The following is a 15643-nucleotide window of genomic DNA, read 5'->3' as shown; positions in this document are numbered from 1 at the left end:
CTAGTTTTTATTTGTTGACGAAATTGTCAGTACATTTACTCTTAGTTTCAGTCATTATACCTCAGTTTCCATTTAGTTTTCGTCAGTGGAAAAGGGCAGTCGACGAAACATTTTTCGTCTTAGTTTTAGTCAACGAAATGAACACTGGTTGTGCGTGTATGTATGTTCATATTGTGCTTCTCCACATCAGGTGGCTGAGTTGGAGGCCCAGGGAGGCCAAGGCCCCAGTGACCTTCTGAAGGACGAGCTGAGCCAGTCTCTGGAGGAGCTGGAGTCTCTGCTGAAGGCCAAGGATGAGGTTTGGCACTCCATTCTCTTTACCCAACCTCCAATGTTTTGTTTTTTTATTTTTTAAAAAATCCCACGATTTTGTAACCCATTTTTCACCCATGTGTCAATTTTCTACACACCCTCCGCCAACCTGGGGAGAGCAACGGACTTGAACTCGTACTTCCTTCATGCATGAGTGTCCAAGTTGCTCCAAGTTACAGGGGGGGAGTTTCCCTGGCTGGATGTATAGCGCGTGGAAGGAACACGTTATTCCAACCAGTTCCTTTCCCCTCCCTCAGCTGGCCAGGGGGAGGTAGTTTAGAGACCAGGATTACTGCATGTTTTTGTGAGTGTACCTACCCTAGGGGACACGGGGAGAACATGCAAAGCCACACAGAAAACCTCCAATGTTGAATACGCACTGTTATCTAATACATACTATGTATTGGATACAAATCTGGTGTACTGCTTAAAAATCCCATTCTCCCAGTGTGACCAACACTCCCAGTGTGACCAACACTCCTAGTGTTTGTTTATTTGGATCCCCATTAGCTACTACCTTAGTAGCAGCTACTCTTCCTGGGGTCCACACATAAAATACATTACAATTACATCATATTAAAACATCGCAACCATGAATACATTTTCAGTTTGAGTAGCCTACCGTTCAGTATGAAAGATTTTAAACTTTGTTTAAATTTGTTCAATGACCATCATCAAAAGCAAGTGACATGCGATATTTCTTTAACTTATTTTAGTGTGACCAACACTCCCAGTGTGACCAACACTCCTAGTGTGACCAACACTCCCAGTGTAACCAACACTCCTAGTGTGACCAACACTCCTAGTGTGACCAACACTCCCAGTGTAACCAACACTCCTAGTGTGACCAACACTCCCAGTGTAACCAACACTCCCAGTGTAACCAACACTCCTAGTGTGACCAACACTCCCAGTGTAACCAACACTCCCAGTGTAACCAACACTCCTAGTGTGACCAACACTCCCAGTGTAACCAACACTCCTAGTGTGACCAACACTCCTAGTGTGACCAACACTCCCAGTGTGACCAACACTCCCAGTGTGACCAACACTCCCAGTGTGACCAACACTCCCAGTGTGACCAACACTCCTAGTGTGACCAACACTCCTAGTGTGACCAACACTCCCAGTGTGACCAACACTCCTAGTGTGACCAACAACAACACTCCTAGTGTGACCAACACTCCCAGTGTGACCAACACTCCTAGTGTGACCAACACTCCTAGTGTGACCAACAACAACACTCCCAGTGTGACCAACACTCCCAGTGTGACCAACACTCCTAGTGTGACCAACACTCCTAGTGTGACCAACAACAACACTCCCAGTGTGACCAACACTCCTAGTGTGACCAACACTCCCAGTCCAACACTCCCAGTGTAACCAACACTCCCAGTGTAACCAACACTCCTAGTGTGACCAACACTCCTAGTGTGACCAACACTCCTAGTGTGACCAACACTCCTAGTGTGACCAACAACAACACTCCCAGTGTGACCAACACTCCTAGTGTGACCAACAACAACACTCCTAGTGTGACCAACACTCCCAGTGTGACCAACACTCCCAGTGTGACCAACACTCCCAGTGTGACCAACACTCCTAGTGTGACCAACACTCCTAGTGTGACCAACACTCCTAGTGTGACCAACACTCCCAGTGTGACCAACACTCCCAGTGTGACCAACACTCCTAGTGTGACCAACAACAACACTCCTAGTGTGACCAACACTCCCAGTGTGACCAACACTCCCAGTGTGACCAACACTCCCAGTGTGACCAACACTCCTAGTGTGACCAACACTCCTAGTGTGACCAACACTCCCAGTGTGACCAACACTCCCAGTGTGACCAACACTCCTAGTGTGACCAACACTCCTAGTGTGACCAACACTCCTAGTGTGACCAACAACAACACTCCCAGTGTGACCAACACTCCCAGTGTGACCAACACTCCCAGTGTGACCAACACTCCCAGTGTGACCAACACTCCTAGTGTGACCAACACTCCCAGTGTGACCAACACTCCCAGTGTGACCAACACTCCTAGTGTGACCAACACTCCTAGTGTGACCAACACTCCTAGTGTGACCAACAACAACACTCCCAGTGTGACCAACACTCCCAGTGTGACCAACAACAACACTCCCAGTGTGACCAAAACTCCCAGTGTGACCAACACTCCCAGTGTGACCAACACTCCTAGTGTGACCAACACTCCTAGTGTGACCAACACTCCTAGTGTGACCAACAACAACACTCCCAGTGTGACCAACACTCCCAGTGTAACCAACACTCCCAGTGTGACCAACACTCCCAGTGTGACCAACAACAACACTCCCAGTGTGACCAACACTCCTAGTGTGACCAACACTCCTAGTGTGACCAACACTCCTAGTGTGACCAACACTCCCAGTGTAACCAACACTCCCAGTGTGACCAACAACAACACTCCCAGTGTGACCAACACTCCTAGTGTGACCAACACTCCCAGTGTGACCAACACTCCTAGTGTGACCAACACTCCTAGTGTGACCAACACTCCCAGTCCAACACTCCCAGTGTAACCAACACTCCCAGTGTAACCAACACTCCTAGTGTGACCAACACTCCTAGTGTGACCAACACTCCTAGTGTGACCAACAACAACACTCCCAGTGTGACCAACACTCCTAGTGTGACCAACAACAACACTCCTAGTGTGACCAACACTCCCAGTGTGACCAACACTCCCAGTGTGACCAACACTCCTAGTGTGACCAACAACAACACTCCTAGTGTGACCAACACTCCCAGTGTGACCAACACTCCTAGTGTGACCAACACTCCTAGTGTGATCAACACTCCCAGTGTGACCAACACTCCCAGTGTGACCAACACTCCCAGTGTGACCAACACTCCTAGTGTGACCAACAACAACACTCCCAGTGTGACCAACACTCCCAGTGTGACCAACACTCCTAGTGTGACCAACAACAACACTCCCAGTGTGACCAACACTCCCAGTGTGACCAACACTCCCAGTGTGACCAACACTCCCAGTGTGACCAACACTCCCAGTGTGACCAACAACAACACTCCCAGTGTGACCAAAACTCCCAGTGTGACCAACACTCCCAGTGTGACCAACACTCCCAGTGTGACCAACACTCCCAGTGTGACCAACAACAACACTCCCAGTGTGACCAACACTCCTAGTGTGACCAACACTCCTAGTGTGACCAACACTCCCAGTGTGACCAACACTCCCAGTGTGACCAACACTCCCAGTGTGACCAACACTCCTAGTGTGACCAACACTCCCAGTGTGACCAACACTCCCAGTGTGACCAACACTCCTAGTGTGACCAACACTCCCAGTGTGACCAACAACAACACTCCCAGTGTGACCAAAACTCCCAGTGTGACCAACAACAACACTCCCAGTGTGACCAAAACTCCCAGTGTGACCAACAACAACACTCCCAGTGTGACCAACACTCCCAGTGTGACCAAAACTCCCAGTGTGACCAACAACAACACTCCCAGTGTGACCAACACTCCCAGTGTGACCAACACTCCCAGTGTGACCAACAACAACACTCCCAGTGTGACCAACACTCCTAGTGTGACCAACACTCCTAGTGTGACCAACACTCCCAGTGTGACCAACAACAACACTCCCAGTGTGACCAACACTCCCAGTGTGACCAACACTCCTAGTGTGACCAACACTCCCAGTGTGACCAACACTCCTAGTGTGACCAACACTCCCAGTGTGACCAACACTCCTAGTGTGACCAACACTCCCAGTGTGACCAACACTCCCAGTGTGACCAACACTCCTAGTGTGACCAATACTCAAAGTGTGACCAACACTCCTAGTGTGACCAACACTCCCAGTCCAACACTCCCAGTGTAACCAACACTCCCAGTGTAACCAACACTCCTAGTGTGACCAACAACAACACTCCCAGTGTGACCAACACTCCTAGTGTGACCAACAACAACACTCCTAGTGTGACCAACACTCCCAGTGTGACCAACACTCCCAGTGTGACCAACACTCCTAGTGTGACCAACAACAACACTCCTAGTGTGACCAACACTCCTAGTGTGACCAACACTCCCAGTGTGACCAACACTCCTAGTGTGACCAACACTCCCAGTGTGACCAACACTCCTAGTGTGACCAACACTCCTAGTGTGACCAACAACACTCCCAGTGTGACCAACACTCCCAGTGTGACCAACAACAACACTCCCATTGTGACCAAAACTCCCAGTGTGACCAACACTCCCAGTGTGACCAACACTCCCAGTGTGACCAACACTCCCAGTGTGACCAACAACAACACTCCCAGTGTGACCAACACTCCTAGTGTGACCAACACTCCTAGTGTGACCAACACTCCCAGTGTGACCAACAACAACACTCCCAGTGTGACCAACACTCCTAGTGTGACCAACACTCCCAGTGTGACCAACACTCCCAGTGTGACCAACAACAACACTCCCAGTGTGACCAACACTCCTAGTGTGACCAACACTCCTAGTGTGACCAATACTCAAAGTGTGACCAACACTCCTAGTGTGACCACCACTCCACAGCGTCTAACATAAGCAATCCTCGTGTTAATAACAGTGTTGGGACCGTTACTTTAAAAAAGTTACTAGTTACAGTTACTAGTTACATCATTTCAAAAGTAACTTAGTTACTTTACTGTTACTTAAACCAACTAGTTGCAATTTAGAAAAATTGCCATGTGTGGTTGCCGCAGTCGCTTCCATATACCCCTCTCACTAATCTTGACAGCCAATTACAATGTCACGTCACCCCTGTGATCATGTGTAAGTAATTCGGAGGAGATTTATGCCCCCAAAAATACTTTTTCTGCAAGAAACGGTTAATTTTTTTGCATTTGCGGCTCCCCCTATGGATGAAAATGGAATTGCTTTTGGCTTTTGGTTGATTAAACCACCCGGGACATCTGATTAAAATTTGTGGTGGATTGGACGTTTGGTTCGTGATTTGTGGCGTTTTTTGTAAAATAAGCCCCTCCCACTAACTTCAGAAGCCGATTACGGCCGAACAATACGCACTATCAAAATTCCGCCTGTGGTGTTTTCATCGGAAAGGTCCAGAGATCATGTGTGCCGATTTGTGTGAGATTTGGACAAAATCTGTAGGAGGAGCAGCAAAAAGTGTGTTTTGGAGAAAATTCTAATTTGCAGGAATTGTTCTCCCGACGAAAATGGGCATGGCCTATATGTGGAAATGCATCATGACCCAAGAAATCCATGGAAAAAGACATTTAGATTTTACGACTTACGGTTCAAGAGTTATAGGGAAAAACTTAAAGTGGGCCACCATGAGAAATGACAGTTACCGTGAACATCCAGGAACACAGGGCGCCCCTCATCTAAAACATTTGGTGGAGAAAATATGCTATTTCCGTGGTCAGACCCAGGGACACAGGGACACAGCCAGCCAGGGACACACACAGCTGTCTATATAGGAGTGGTACCACTCAAAAAGAAAAAAAGGGCTCCCACTTCCAGGCCTTCATTTCAGTACTGTTAGTGATAATAATACCAATACCAGGGGGGACTGGTGGTGAGTTTGATGATGCTATGTAGGCCTATCAATACATAAACAACAACACAAGTAGGCTACAACCAACACGACATGGGGGTTCCAGTTCCACTGCTCCAGTGAATGATGTGTGCTGATAGGCTGAGATAGCTCATAGCTGCTCTTAAACAGAATTAATAGGTTTGATTATCACACACACACACACACACACACACACACACACACACACGCGTGCGCGCAAAGTCTCTTTCAGTATCTGCCTGTCTCTCTGCCTGTCCCTCTCTCTCTCACTCACATGATGAGCGCACACGTCTCTCTCACACACACACACATGCACGCAATCACACACGCGACCGACACAAATAAACACGCACGCACGCACGCACAAGTTGAATCCCGTCCCATTCGTGCCAGCAGGCAGAGCAGGGGAGGAGGTGGGATCATAATCTGCACTCAACCACTGGATTGGAGCAGCTCGCAGGTGAAGGAATTAAGGAATATATCCATTTGAAACGCAATATGGGCTCCGCCATGACAGTCAGACAGTAAACACAAACTCTGCGTGCCACCACACACGCACACACACACACACACACACACACACACACACACACACACACACACACACACACACACACACACACACACACACACACACACACACACACACACACACACACACACACACACACACACACACACCTGCATACAAGCAGTTCTTCTCATTCTCCCCCGAGTCTACATGAAAAATAACGGAAGAATAACGGCATAACGCACCATGTAGTAACGGTAACAAAGTATAAAATAAAGCGTTTCCTAATTTGAACAAGCCTTTGTCTATTTTAATAGTCATTGTTTCAGTAGCACTAAATGCTACTGTAATCAAAAAGGCTCAAATAATAAAGGTTTGACTGTAGAAAACTGTTATAAAAATGCACTTATTAAATGTCTACAAGCTCATAGCGCGGCACCGAGTGCTGCGCTACGAGCTTGTAGATCTGCTATTTTAAAAAAAATAGTGAAAATGTGAAAATGCTAATCTTTGAATATATATTCTTTCACAGTGAACGTTTTTAACTCATATATTTTCTTCTGGGGGGGGTCCCTGGAACAACATGTTTTCAGATGGGGGTCGGCGGCCAAATACATAATAGTTTCTGGGGGTCCTTCAGTTCAGTTCAGTTTTATTTTCGGAAGGAGGACATACAGTTCATACATAGCACACAGTTTCCATATTTTTTATTTTTCTTTTCCTTGTAGCTCATGTCCTGTCCGATCCGAAAAAGGGTTAGGGAGAAGCCATAGGCTTGTCGGGCCCTACCCCTGGAGTCCATTTGTGCACGTGTGGCAGATCTATCTGCCTACACAGTGCATACATTCATGTTGTCCATAGTTATATACATTCATCTACACGTATTCATATATATACATACACTACAATAACAATTGCAGTTGACATGAAATAGTTTGAGAACCGCTGATATAGAAACGAGGTTTTTCTGAAAACTGTCAGGATTTAGAAGCCATTTTTTAGAATCGGCCTCAGGTCTAAATGGGTTAATGGCATATTCCTATTTTCTCACTATAGGCCTACACAATTTTTATTTTACATGTATATTTCACCAACACATTTCACAAGTCTTTCTTTCCTGTGTTCCTTACGGTATACAAATATTTCTAAACCATTGTATGTTTTGTTTGCTGTATGTTATAAACCGTTGCACAATATTCATTTTCAGGTTTTGAGGACTACCACTTCAAAACGCAGTTTTATTATCGATTGATTAATTCATTAAATCACTACAATCCATAAGTAATCATTATCACAATTCTTTGCGAAAAAAATTAGACAAATAAACAATGGCTTAACTTGACACAACAAAGTCAAAATTAAATAGAAATGGGAAAAATTATGTTACTTTCTTGCTCTTCCAGGAGATCCACTGTCTGCAGAGTAAGAAAGCAGAATACCATGAGATGGAGCAGGAAAGAGACGAGGCCATGCACAGACTACAGGTACAAGTGAAAGACTATACTCTTTCTTTACATTGATTGATTGATTGATTGATTGAAATATTTATTAACAGTTTGCAGAATTACAGTACCTTTCAAGCACAAACTCAATACAAAGACTGTTAACTGTGAGTGGACGACCCAATTAAGCATTACACTCGTTTACAAGAGGGTCCACCATGTTCAATTCATCAAAACATTTAGAGACATACAAATAGACACTTCTATATAGTCAAAGAACAGAACAGGAATTCATCATAAAGGAGGTAAAAAGGGAAAAGAAGAAACTTATACAGTGAGGGGAAAAGGGGGGGGGGGGGCGGACGGGGGGGATTCAGATTTTACGAGGGACCGTTTTGAATTGCAGCTGTCCGTAGGTGCCCTTTGGGAGCGGTTTTGAGGGAGTCAAGGGATTTGCATGTCTTAATGATTGTTGGTAGGGCATTCCACATTTTGGTGGCATGGGAGCGAAAATAATTTAGTCCCTTGTTTGTGCCGAATCTGGGTTGTACATGGTTCATTGCACTCCCTCTGGTGTTGTGGGTGTGGAGTTCGTTAACATTAAGGAAGTATCTAGACAGGTACATGGGTATCTTGGTGGTGTATCGAATCTTGTGGACCAGACCCATTGCAAAATGCTGTACTCTGTCGTCGACCCTAAGCCATTCCAGCCTATCAAAGTGGGCAGGAGTGAGGTGGTTCCCAAACCTTTTCATGTCAAGGACGCCCAAATTGACACTAATTAGCCCGCGGACCCCCATTTGAAAATATACGTATCCCCATAATCCCCATATACGTATCCCCATAATTTTTGCGGCTCTAGCAGTGATTCTCAACCATTTTAATTTCAAGGACCCCCAGTTTGACATGCGTATTAGTATACAGACCCCCATTTAATGGCATTTATATCTCTGAGACCCCAATTTATATTGTTAAATCAATGTTAATTTTGGTTCCGTTTGTACACTCTCGGAGTTACAGACCCATAAGGGTCCATTTGCTTCCAAGCTGTCATTTAGCTGGGGACCCCCTGGAACTCCCTCAAGGACCCCTTTAGGGGTCCCCGGACCCCACATTGAGAACCACTGCTTTACATATTGCATGCACGGTACAAACGCTCAATAACAAAAGAGGAGGTCATTGTCTCCACCAGGCCGAAGGCATGTGGGGAGAGTATGTTTTGCACTCCGTCCGTCCGTTTGTGTGTTTGTGTGTCCGTCCGTCCGTGTGTCCGTGACAGGCTAATCTCGGCCACCGTTAACCCGGTCGATGCCAAATTTTGCACACACACTCCCTGGATGCCAACGATGAACCTCTGCCCCAAACTTTCCAGAACGGCCTGTTATAGCGCCACCAAGAGGCCGCTTTGTGCAAAAACTTCACCGTTAACCCGGTCGATGCCAAATTTTGCACACACACTCCCTGGATGCCAACGATGAACCTCTGCCCCAAACTTTCCAGAACGGCCTGTTATAGCGCCACCAAGAGGCCGCTTTGTGCAAAACAAGTTTTTGCACAGTACACCTACAGATTTTGTCCAAACATCACGCAAATTGGTACACAGTCTCTCTAGAGCCATTCAACGAAACGGGTCTTTCAGATTTATCACACTCCATCCTGATTGGTTAAGATTGGCTTCCAAAGTTCACAGGAGTGCTCAGTTTCAAACAAAATGCTGCAAATCATGAACACATCGCGTGATTTCCGTGAAATTGTGCACCCACATTCCCACTAGGCCGAGGACGAAATGCCACATGAACAATTTCAACTCAGCCTCAAGGTGGCGCTATAACTGGCCGAAAAGTGTTTTTACCTCTAACTGCACGGATCTGTGGATAACCTGGTGGAGACCTGTGCCCGGAAGGGCACTTTTTTCTATTGATATGATTTGACAGGATCATAAATACACGGTAAAATCCTGAGCATTAATTTAACTCTTAGAGCAGGGGTCCACTACGTATTGGATTCATGGTAAATGGGTACCATGTGTACCGTAATTACTATAAACCGCAACTTTTTTCCCATGCTTTGAAACCTGCGGCCTATACAACGGTGCGGCTAATCTATGGATTTTTACAGCTAACGGCCACTAGGGGACCTTCTAAATCTATCTCTATGGCCCACCTGTGGCTTATAGTCCAGTGCGGCTTGTATATGTACATATTTGTTTTTTTCCCCCTAAATTTAGCTGGTGCGGCTTATATTCAGGTGCGCTTTATAGTCTGGAAATTTCAGACACATTTAGCGACTTAAAAACCTGTAATACTTTGTAAAAGTGACATTTGGTTCGGTACTTGGTCTGCTCCTTTTTTCCTGACTGTCGTGGAATTCTGGATCAGTCAGCAATCGATGAGGCAAATAGGACTCAGTCGAGACTAATCTAGGTTGTGATGGATGGCTATGCTTTATGTAACATGATATCAAGGGCAGCAATCATACTGTGACTCCTTCAACGGACAGCTGCACCATAACACTATAGACTACAGGTATATATTAGACCTAGTGGACATATCTAGGCTCTTAACAAGCTAGACCAAGTATCGCAATGTATTATATGCATCATAAGTGATGGCAGGCACATGCACACATAGGCATCAAAGGGGGCTTCAGCCCCTGGCCTTTTACCCGTATCTAAAACAACTGCCCTTTTACCCGTCTGTAAAACAACTGCCCTCTGTAGACCACGAATGCAGGAGTTCCTACGGTGAAAACAATGCGAATGCCCCTTTAGGCAGCATTCAAGAGGATTGCCTTTTTGTCTCCTGAACTTGAACACAGCATTTTGCATTGAACACATTTGTTTCAAAATCCATGTCGTTACATCGTAGATAAAGAGTGCTGGGTTGCGCCACCGAAAATAGCTGATCTACAAGCTCTCCTGTGAGCTTGTAGATCTGCTATTTTCGCTATATTTGTTTTGTCCAAAAGTGCCCTCTTACGAGATTTCAGCCCCCTGCACCTCTAACACTCTCTTGCACGTCCCCCTGTTCTCTGCCCTATTATTCTCCCCTCTTGTTTTTCGACTTCAGGATATGGAGATGCGTAACTCGGAGCTGGAGAGGCGCATCCAAAACACGGAGCAAAACCTGAACAACACGCTGGAAGACCGAGACCGCGTGGACTCAGAGATCCAGAGGGCCATCGAAATCCTGGACATCAAGATCTTTGACCTGAACGACCTCCGGCAGAGCCTATGCAAGCTCATCGACAAATAGGATTGACTGGGGGGGGGGGGGGGGGGAGAAAGGCATATAGGAGATTACGGGGGGATTCACTTAGCAGTGGCCATTAGGGGAAGAGGACGCAAGGAGATCAGGATGGAGCTGGTCCAGGTCCTCTTCTTCACGCATACCAAGAACCACCATCGGGCTGTTGGAAAGAGGGTGGCCACCACCCCATATCCCTGTTGGCGGCAGTGGCTGACTGCTAACTTCCCATCCTTAAAGGAGAATTCCATGCTAGAAGGCTTTCTTACCTTTATTTGTAGTCGTTACGTCCCCACCAAAGAGGCCCAGGTGTTATTTTGTGCAAACGTGCATTTCCCCTAATATAAGCCCCATTGGGGGCTTATATTAGGGGGTTGGGTTTTTGTGCTAATTCGCATATTTCCGTCGAAATAAGTAGTAAAGTGTGCCGCTTGGGATACTATTTACATTATGAAGAGAGGATATATACAAAATAAATTGATTTTTGAGCGATGGAAATAAGCGAATTAGCGCAACACCCCAATGCCCCATTCAATTCAATGCAATTCAATTAAATTAAATTCATTGAGGGCATACATATATTAGGGGAAATAGCCAATAATGCGCTTTTACACAAAATAACACCTGGACCTCTTTGGTGGGGACGTAACAACTACAAATAAAGGTAAGAAATCCTTTTAGCATGGAATTCTCCTTTAAAATGTAGGTTGTGGCATCATCGCCCCAAACAAGCAAGCAAGAAAGCAGCAGCATAAATGATATTGTCTGATCTAATGTAGTGCACATTTTTCCATGTTGCTTTCGTGAGTGACATCCAATGCAATAAACTTAAAAGTCTTAAAGGTAAGTGCTTAACAGTGCTAGACATTTAATGAATGCAGAGAACTGGTGCTTGTAGTTTTTCATTATACTTTTTAGAGGAACTGATTTTTTTGTTAAGAAAAGCAAACAAACAAACAAACAAAAAAATGTGGATGTAGAATAGTGTAAGAATGAGTGATATAATTTCATTATGTTTTCAACAGAAGCAATAGTGGGTTTTGTAAAAGGAATCTGTACAAATGGAGAAACAGACAATGAGTTCAACGTGGGTGGTGTTAACAAGAAAAAAAAAACTGTTCTGTTTGACCTACTGTACTTTACAGCCAGACTACATTTTAGTCCATGTAGTTAAAATGTCATGTAGTTCGAGAGTTCTGTATGGACTTTAGCTCCACATTGATGAAGGGCTATGCAGACTTTTAACAACTACAGTCTCAATCCTACATTTTGAATATTCATTTATTCCGGTCAAAGACATTTTGCTTTTACATTATATCCGGGTGGTGTGAACTCCCATCAACCCAATTATGATGTTTTTTTTTTTTAAACAAAACTAATAAGGTCAATTAAGAAAACACATGGTTATTCAAGGACCTGTATGCAAGTTATCGTGTTAAAGGACCACTTCACCACTTTTGAACCTATCTTCATATAATAGGCCCTCACTAATAATCATGAAAAAATGCCGCAATTATTTTCTACTCTGTCTGTGTCTCATAGGAGGGCTGTGGGCAGTTTAGAAACCCGCCCTCCAGTGACATCATCGATGGGGAATACAAGCTGATAGAAACTGTTAGGCTTTCTAGTCCTGAAAAGTTTCAATGCGAAAATGGAAGCCATCGTTCTCACGATAATAAAAATCTAAACATTTTTGTAAAGAAATATTGTTTCTTCCTAATGATGATGTCACTGGAGGACGGTTTCTAAATTGCCCACAGCCCTCCTATGAGACACAGACTGAGTAGAAAAGAATAGTGCCATTTATCATGATTTTTAGTGAGGACCTATTATATGAAGATAGGTTGAAAAGTGGTGAAGTGGTCCTTTAAGTGTCTAGGGTCATTGGCATGCTAACCATAATGTATGATGTATGGGTAAGGCATGGCATGGACATTTAACTTAAAGTACATTCAGAATTTTGCTTTTGCATTTAAGTAAGAGACACCAAAGATCACATTAAGAGCAGTCACTGATAAGTTAAGGTAGAAAAGGCTTGTTAGTGTTCATAGTTCACATAATACTAATCTAAGTATTTTAAGTAAGTTATTTACCAGTAGATTGTACATTAAGGTACATTAAGCTATCAAATGTATAGGCTAAATGTGTTTCCACTTGATATAAATGAATAGGCTATATGCTAGTGTTTAAGGAATTTTAAGAAAAGTTAAGTCATGAATTAGTCTACAAATTGTTGTTAAGTTTAAGCTGTTGTCATTAGTTATGGCTCAGTCTAAATGTACCTTAAATGCATCACGTCTCTCGCCGAATAAACCATCAACTCACTGACTATTATTATACAATACACTGCTAGCTTTAATTAGGGTGATGTGTTCAAGGAAGGTTTTAAGACATTTTTATCCGAACAATTACAGGCCTTGTGAATGTGGTCGTGTTGTACAAATTATGAAAATGCTGACTTGCTGCACCGATTGTATTAAGGTAGTCAAACTGAATATTCTTTTCAATGCGCCTTATTCAGAAACCATTCAGAAGTATGTGGATAGTAATGCCAAGTCCAGAACACTGGGCTGTTTGTCATGTTGTCTGATGTAAAGTGTGATGATAATTGGGAGGCTGTGCTAAGGCAGATGTTTAGATTTAATAAAACATGGCCTCAAGCTTCACTTGCATGAGAATGCTAGAGAATTAAAAATAAATGGTCAAGAAGAGGATAATTGACAATGAGAATATTGGAGTTAATCTTGTCTTCTTCAAACACTCTTTAAACAGAAAATGGCACCTTGCATTAAGACAGTTCGTCAACAATAACGATAAGATATTCCATTTATATGTCTGTGTCCCCAATGTAAGAAAAAACCACAGATCAGACCATTATGCCAATACAAATGATGTGCATATGGAACCGACGATATGGGCACAGGGCACCCGACACGATGACTCAGACATTGGTGATCCGACCACTATGTATGTACTGTATATGGCGGTGCGACCTCAAATCCAGCGGTCCCCAAACCTTTTTGGCCGTGCACCCCGTCGCCTCCTGACCTAGCTGAAGCACCCCCAAACGCTCAGTCTTATATATATATATATTATATTTGGCCACATTTTTGTCATGATCACAGAATGTCACTGCACTGACATGCAGCTGCTGTATACTCCCACAGTTGCTCTATACACATCTCCTTACACCAGGTTTACCGGAGTGTGGTGCATGTACCATAGTTTGGGAACCCCTGCTCTGGTCTCTTAAAAAAAAATCACAGTTGTGTGAAGTGAATGGTGCCATTTATCATGATGATGTATAAAAACAGTAACCATAGTAACCGTGCTGCTACCAACTAATACACCCATACACAAAGTCACAGTCGCAGTTAAAAAGCATAAGTATAGGCTGTTCAATGGCTTAATTGTCTCCACCAGGCCGAAGGCATGGGGAGAGAGTATGTTTTGCACTCCGTCCGTGTGTGTGTGTGTGTGTGTCCGTCCTTCCGTCCGTCCGTTATCAGCTAATCTCCGGCACCGTTGGCCCGATCCATGCCAAACTGTGCACACACTCCCTGGATGCCAACGACGAACCTCTGCCCCAAATATTCCACAACGGCCTGTTATAGCGCCACCATGAGGCCGGTTTAGGCAAAACACATATATGTAGATAATTCGTACACATTTTATCCATACATCACACAATTCGGTATACACAAAATGCCACAAATCACAAACAGTGTCCAATTACTACTATAACAGGCCAATTCCTGTTTAGTTTTTGAGCAACCACTCCTACAACCAGCAATGTCCGTGCGTATCTATGTAGCCGTGTGCGTATCTATGTTGCCGTGGTCATGAGCACGAGTATATGGCTTATTAGTACCAGTAGGGGGCGCCAGAACCAGAGATAGTGCTGTGCCTGCTGCCTGGTAATATGAGAGAGAGTGAGAGAAAGGGGGGGGGGGGGGGAATTGCACCACTCAGTTCACACGGATGTGATTTTTTTTACCTATAACTGCATCTACAACTGCACTCCCTAGAGGCCATGGAAAAACATTTTCCCTGCATCGCTAAACCTTAAACCCATCTGCCGGTTATAGCGCCATCATGAGGCCGATTTCTGCAAAACACATGCGGTACACATGATCTCTGTAGTCATGTGATCAAGACGAGCCTGTTGGATTTCTCAGATTCTACACTGATTAGCTAAGATTGCCTTCCAAAGTTTTCAGGGGTAGCCCGTTTTGTACAAAATGCTGCTAATCCAGAATTCTATCCTCAGACATGCTATGAGTGATCTGGCTCTGCATTTCTTCAACAAAATGAAGAAAATTGTTGCAAGAAACAAACAAACAAAAACACATGTTTATATTACTCCTAAACATTTTGCCAAACATCACACACACAGACACACTCCTATCCTCCTGGTGGAGACCTGTGCCCAGAAGGCCACTTTTTATAGTTTGTATCTCCGTCTTTACGCGAGCAAGGACATTCATTCAAGTTTTATTTATTCTCAAAATTACACTTGAGTAATCAAACTCATTTT

At 44.4% G+C, this 15643-nt stretch overlaps 1 protein-coding gene across 2 annotated transcripts in view; it reads left to right on the top strand.

Annotated features, from left to right (window-relative positions):
* Positions 1 to 13836, top strand: part of LOC310871082 (homer protein homolog 3-like) — a 57282-nt gene extending 43446 nt beyond the window's left edge. For both annotated transcript variants that reach the window (XM_083782556.1, XM_083782555.1), the window contains exons 8-10: positions 191 to 298; positions 7823 to 7903; positions 10930 to 13836. In XM_083782556.1, coding sequence (XP_083638682.1) covers positions 191 to 298; positions 7823 to 7903; positions 10930 to 11115 — 375 coding nt within the window. In that variant the 3' untranslated portion in view covers positions 11116 to 13836. The remainder of the gene's footprint in view (positions 1 to 190; positions 299 to 7822; positions 7904 to 10929) is intronic.
* Positions 13837 to 15643: the final 1807 nt, after the last annotated feature.

This window comes from Protomyctophum parallelum (assembly GCF_964188405.1).
Source record: "Protomyctophum parallelum genome assembly, chromosome: 14".
NCBI lineage: Eukaryota > Metazoa > Chordata > Actinopteri > Myctophiformes > Myctophidae > Protomyctophum > Protomyctophum parallelum.
Note: the sequence above shows the minus strand (reverse complement) of the source record. Positions and strands in the feature narration are given on the sequence as shown.